The 6489-nt window shown below is 50.1% G+C and overlaps 1 protein-coding gene across 1 annotated transcript; it reads right to left on the bottom strand.

The window, feature by feature from the left end:
• Positions 1–4579: 4579 nt before the first annotated feature.
• J4E87_006151 (uncharacterized protein) lies at positions 4580–6148 on the bottom strand (the record flags this gene model as incomplete). Its single annotated transcript, XM_049377756.1, has 3 exons — positions 4580–5027; positions 5083–5913; positions 6144–6148. 3 exons carry the CDS (start codon positions 6146–6148, stop codon positions 4580–4582), a joined length of 1284 nt encoding a protein of 427 aa, XP_049232797.1.
• Positions 6149–6489: the final 341 nt, after the last annotated feature.

The raw sequence follows: 6489 nt of genomic DNA on the forward strand, positions 1-6489 counted from the left end.
ATTGCGGGACCGCCACTTGCTGGTTAGCGAGCAGCGTCCATATTGGAGGTAGGGGTAGAGCTGGTAGGACCCGTAGAGACTGTGGAGTGTATGGGCTCTCGGGGCCAAGGTGCATCTGCGGATGCATGGTGTGCGGTGGCGGATTCATTCTCGGTTTGCGAAAGTTGGATTTAAGGGAATACGAGAGCAGAAGTGCGCACTGCTAGCCTAGATACTCGTCTCTCGTGTCAAAAATGCTGCCGCAACCTTGGGGTGTTCCTGAGGTTTACAATGTGTTCCGGATTTCGATGAGCGATCATGCGACCAGGGTCAGCTTTGACGGCTGCAGAGCCACCACTTTCCCTCCGCATCGAAGATAGCTAGGTATGAGCTAGGTTCACGGTGCGTGTAGTCGTCCCTTGCAGTTGCAATAACGATGCCAGTTATCAGTGCAAACAATCCATAGATCATGGAACAAATGTTGTGGCGTCATAAGCTCTACTTGGGCATGTCCAGCGATTGCGGTGTGTCTAGATAGCGACCAGGCTGAAACACGTCGCGGACGATCCGACTCGTGCATGCTGGCGCAGCACGCCCAGCATGAAAACCCGGGAACTCAATCTCTTTTATCACGCAAATCATGAACGCAACGGATGTTAGTTGCAATATTTGTCGCGACAACACCGCTTAGTTTTGTGACATACAATGTGCGTGGCTTCGTCGAATACAATAACAGCAGCATACAATGTACACCTAGAGCTATACATGGATCTCTACGCAATCCCAGACCGGCTTCCTTGGATCGCCAACGTCGTTCCTACGGTATGACTTAAGGCCACTTATCCAAGAATAATAGTACGGCTTCCTCTTGAAGAACTGGTATCTGTTTCGCTGATTCAGCTGATTCAACGCGTGTTCAGCGTCGCATGCTGGGCCGAACCAGTGTTCCTCCATCGATGATCTTTCAATGCGAAATATTGGGATCGTGAGGCTGAGTGCATACGCAATAGCAGGCGGATAACTCGGGCTTTCGTCCAACCGTGAGAGCAAAGGCATAAATGAACGGGGCCAACGGTTTTCCTGGTTCAAAAGCGTGCGTTCGAGAATCCAGACTCGACAGACGAGTGGATTTGGACGTTCAGATTCGCGCGCTATGCGGATGCGACGGAGGTTGGAGGATCGCTTCAACAGGTGAAGTATCGAAGTGTTGGTGAGCAAACGAGCATTGTACAGGACTATGTCTTTGAGTGCACGAAATCCGCGAGTGATGGCGAGAATGCCGCGGTCGGTGAGCATGCTGGTATTATCACAGCGTATCACGAAGACGCTGCTGATCATCTTGTCGTCCACGGAAGCTGTCGCCGCGATACATCGGATGACTTCACTAGATTTGAAAAGGCAATTAGTACTGCTTCACTCACGAAGACTTGAGCATTTGAATACATACTCGGTAACAGGAAAGTCAGGTCCAAAGTGCAATAGTTCAATGCCTTCACCACATCCAGTCTCCCACCATGAATCTTTCCAGTCTGCTTCACTCCAAAAATGTAACGTTCTCAAATCTTGATATCCCCGGTGGGGTGACACTTCGTTCCCGCTTCCGCTATCGTAGCCTTTATCTCTTCCCGAGATAGAAGCCTCGTTTTCGCTAGCGCTGGGTGCATCGTCAAATACCGCGGTTGTTGTCTCGGTTCGGCCCTCACGAGCTTCTTGGGAATACCTTCTAGATTCTTGATCGACAATCGCTGCTGCATGTGGTGCGTTGTTTACAGGCAGGGGCGCAAAGTCCGGGTAAACCGCAGGAGCTGCAGTCCTGTTAATCTTGTGCAGAGCTGGATCGGACCGCACTGGACCCGCCCTATTTCGTTTCAGCACCGGATTTTCTTCCAAGAATATAGCATCCTCGTTGGAACCGACCCCATAGACTTCTTCGCTGCGTACTCGTTCGGCAGTCGCTGCATACTCATCGATCCTGGGCAACTTTGGTCCGGTAGCACCTGGGTACTCTGCGTCTTCGCATTTCCGTTTTAATGTGTGCGTATCCGCTGCATGGCTGTGGTGTTGTGCTGGTTCTTGCGGCGCTTGAGGTTGCTTGGGAACATCGCGAGCTAGTGGGTGTGGATAGCAGACTCCGGAGTTCCAGTTGTACACTCCAAATCCAGGAATGTTTAGGGAGCAAGCAATATAGTAACCGTTGGGAGCGTGAAAAGTGTCCGGGGTACTACAAGGGTGTGGCTCGCCATTGCAGCACAAGGCATGGGCGGTTTGTAGTTCACCACAGACGGGATGAAGCGTGTATTGGGCCACAAGACAATCTCGAGGACTCGAAAGATGAAGAGGGGGATGAATCAAGTGTTCTTCCTCAGGAAGGCGTGGTATAGACCTTTGCCAGTGGAGCTGCAGGTGAGAGTTTTGGGTGCTCATATCGCGTTGTGGGTAGCGGGAGAAAAGATGATGGAACGAGGTATGAGAGCGTGATTATGGATGATTTAAACTCCCTTGGTGTAGAGGTCGCTTGATCTTTCAGCCGCTCCCTGAGTTCGACAAGTGTCTCACAAGCAAACCTTGGAATGCGTCTGGCCTTCGAGATTTCACGGTTCATAGATTCTCTCGAACAGCTCTCGGCAAGCTTTGTGCCCCTGGTGGCGAAAAGACCCACGGTTTGCGCGTCGTGCGTGGGGCATGTCTAGAACAGAACTTTCAATCATCATAACAGAGCAAAGGCGTATTGGGTGGATGAACATCGCGATAGCTGGTGTCTTCTCAACACTGAAAGCGAGATATCGCTGTGATTTTGTCCTGAACCTCAAGTGTCGCAAGGCCGGGTTGATGAGACGAGACCTCGGAAGACAGCCTGCATGAAGGCTGTCACGCTAACAGAAAAAGCGACTAGCCCAAATCCCCCCACACCTCCCACAGCACCAACCTCGTATCGTGATAGTAATTTCATAGACCACTCAATCATGTCGTCCATCAAGGTTCCGGGACTGCTCGCCGTGAGAAGTCTGGGATGGCGTAGCGTCAATGTCAGCTGCAATGGTCGACGTTCGGCTGAATGCGGCGTAGTGCGGAAGCTCCTTTCCCGTATTTAGCCTTTCCTAGCGGACCCAAGCCCGGAAAATGCCAGACTATCCATGGAACTAGAAGGTTTTTGCTTCTGTCCACGCGTTATCATGATCCTTCGAGACTGCTAAAAAGATTCTCCCGTCGCACACATACCCACCGCTTGTACCCTGCCCCGGTGTGGCTGATTCACATCACACTCGTTTCCATTACCTCTTTGGGCGCGTGGGCAGCTCGATTGGGGAGACGCAACAACGATGGTATCGTGGCGGCCGGAGACGAGATTGGAATGGTTTTTCTTTGGCACTACGACAGTTCAGGCGATTACAAATATTACGATACAGACGTTCGTATTTCCCCGCATAACTCACTCGCTAGATGAACTGTCTAACTAGGCCTAGAGTCATTCTTGTCACATACTTGAATTGGGTAAACTCGGTTGCATACCAGGTTCCGATATCTTATGTCATCCCTCTGACCTTGTGTGTCAATTCATTGGGATGTCTCTTCCAGATCATCTTGACACTTGACGCATACCGGATCAAGAACCACATCCAGGTGTTCGTTCAATGCGCCGCCAACATATGCCTTTCAATCTCGACGGTTCTTCAATATGGCGAGACTAGACATGCAGTATCTAGGATTCTCGTTAATCACGACATGTACGGCACTCCATTCGCAGATGTTGATTGGCCTTTCTGGAAGAAGATCTCACCTGGCTTGATGGTCTGTACCGTGGTCACATGTGTCAGTAGTGCCATTATGTGCCTGTTAGCGAGGGGCCTATACCGTGAGTTCTCTTGGGCTTTATACCAGCATGTCAGCCCTGACAAGAAGATACAAACAAAATACGCTGTCTACCAGGTAAGACTTGCGTCATCTTCTTTCCTGACCATACTCACACAAGCACAGATTTACCTCGTGCTTCTCAAGTTCACACCCTACTTCGTCTTCGCGTTCATAATCTTCTACGATTTCATCGACGTCCATTTCAAGGAGCCCGAGTTCTCATTGACGATCTCAATCATCCCGGCTACTCTTGTACATGTGGCCATCGCGGTATATTTTGTCCGGCATGAGCGTCGCATTGGAATGGCGTTTGTTTTGGTAGGTCGCTCAACCTCGAAAGGACTGGCACGCGCTAACGCCCCACCTCACAGCTTCTCCATGCCGCAAATATCGCATACCTGATCAGCAGACTCCTCGTTCTCTACGGGCACTCATTACTTGCTGATACTCTATTAAAGGATGAGATGGTTTTCTATCTCTGCGTAGGGGTGGTCTTCTCGACGAGTGCTCTCCTGGCCGGCTGCGTTTGCTTCTACAACTTCAAGAAAGGGCTCCGGCCAATCCTGTTGGGTCAGGTGCAACGAAAACCTCGAGCGCACGAGCTTGAGGACGACTATTATGTACAGCGACTGAACTACAACGTGGTGCCGTTGGCCGACCGCGACTCACAAAGATTTGCGTTGGATTAACAAGTATGAGAATCGATAGTACCTAATGTAATGACTTTTTTTCTGGATCTAGCCGCGCGCTAAGCCCTGCTTCCTGGCACGATCTCTGGTCGTGTCTGATGTCCACGTATAATTTTCAGATTTGCTCGCAATTTTTCGCAGGCTTCCACGTTCTTGTCTTCCACCAGCTGATCTACGAGTACCAAGTTACGAAGACGTTGGGCCTTGTTCTCATTTGCAATCAATATCGCGTCGAGGTTACGCAAAGTCACACCACCAGATCGTCTCGTGAGTACATCCCCACATACTTCAATGTATTCAATGGCCGGACAGAACTCGATAAGACTCATGATGGATTGGTCACCAATACTTGGGGCCAAGTCGATTTGCACCTGTGTTAACTGCGCCATATTCGCGGCGAGGTTGGTAATAGACTGGTCGTCTAGCAGGGCACCGTTGCCCACGCGGATCGCGAGAATAGATGAACTAAATGCTGCTGGTGACCAAGCTAGCAGATTGATGTCGGCACTGTTTAGGTTTAGTATGCTAATAATAAACTCAATGACAGACGAAGACAACTTACACTGTGACAGCAAAGCTTGGTCCGAAAATGACCATGCGTATGCCTGTGCGACGCTGTGCCCTCTGCCATCGTCGCTCCCAATCCTGAGGACTGCTAAATCTGAGTGTGACAGAACCCGGAAACTCGAGGGGTGGAATGGGTGTGCGTGGATAATACGTTTTGACAACATTAGAGCGTTCGATGTCGTTCCCCAAGCGTGCGGCATCTTGTGCATGTATTCTACTTTCGCTTTTGACCCCGTTGCAAAGCTCATCTTTGGAATCCGCCTCACTGCGGTCGCTCGGTTGTCTTTCGTCTTGGATATGAGTTCCACTCGCGATGCGCATGTCATTATCCTCATCGGCAGATATCGATGCCGATTTTCTTGGTAAACTTCTCGCTACACTAGGGCGGCTTTCTTGTTTTATCGTTGCTCCTGTGTTCCGCTCCACAGGGGCCCAATATCTGGATTCTGTATTGAGGATCTCTTGGTCTGCAATCTGTGCAATCCTTTCGGCTTTGATTGAGGGACGCGCCTCTTCCTCGTTTTGATATCTTTCATCGTCGTCCTCCTCCCCTTCCCCGCCGGTCTCTTCTGGGGAGCAATCTTCTTCATTCGAATGCTCTTCTCCGGTCTCTTCTTCGAGCTCATCTGCTTCTGATTCTTCCTCCTCTAAGATATCTTCCTCTTCCTCGAGTTCATCTGCTTCTGAGTCTCCCTCTTCATAACTACCTAGACGTCTAGTATCAAGATCCTCCAGACCGTCATCGCCAGAGCCCTCTGCCTCAGAACAGCTCTCTTCTGGTCCAGTTTCTTCTGACCCAGTCTCTTCTGATCCAGTCTCTTCTGATCTAGTCTCTTCTGTATCACTGTGCGCAGAATTGACTAGAAGTCTAGCGATATCTCGCTCTCGTCGAAATTGATCTAGTGGTGTGCCATTTTCCTCCAGCTCCCGTTCCAATTCATGAATTTTCTGTCGAAGCCGTTGAAGCATTTCATTTTGAAGTTGTATCGCAAGCTGTTTCAAGTCATCCAGCCTCGCCTGCTCTCTGCGCACCAATGCTACCCAGTCTATGCCTACGACATGCCCTCTGCGCCACTTAGTTGCGATATGTTCCGCGCCTGGTATATTGACACCAGCGTTGGACAGCGCCTCAGCTACAGCAGGAGTAAGCGCAATGCTTTGCCGAATCTCTAGTCCGTGTCTTTTTTCGGTGACGCTTCTCATTCGAGCTTCTTCGATGGGTTGATTGTCTAGCCGCAATTCATTCAGCAACGGCCATTCGCGCTGATTTTCCCGCATGTTCATAAAATCAACGAAATAGCCTTTGATACACCCATTTGTGCTAGGCAAGCCGTGAATTCCAACAAACACGACAGATCGACAGTGTTTTAGAATGGCGATAAGTGCCTTGTCTGTCAAATTT

Source organism: Alternaria ethzedia (assembly GCF_023757985.1).
Source record: "Alternaria ethzedia strain BMP 0044 chromosome Unknown scaffold_13, whole genome shotgun sequence".
Lineage (NCBI taxonomy): Eukaryota > Fungi > Ascomycota > Dothideomycetes > Pleosporales > Pleosporaceae > Alternaria > Alternaria ethzedia.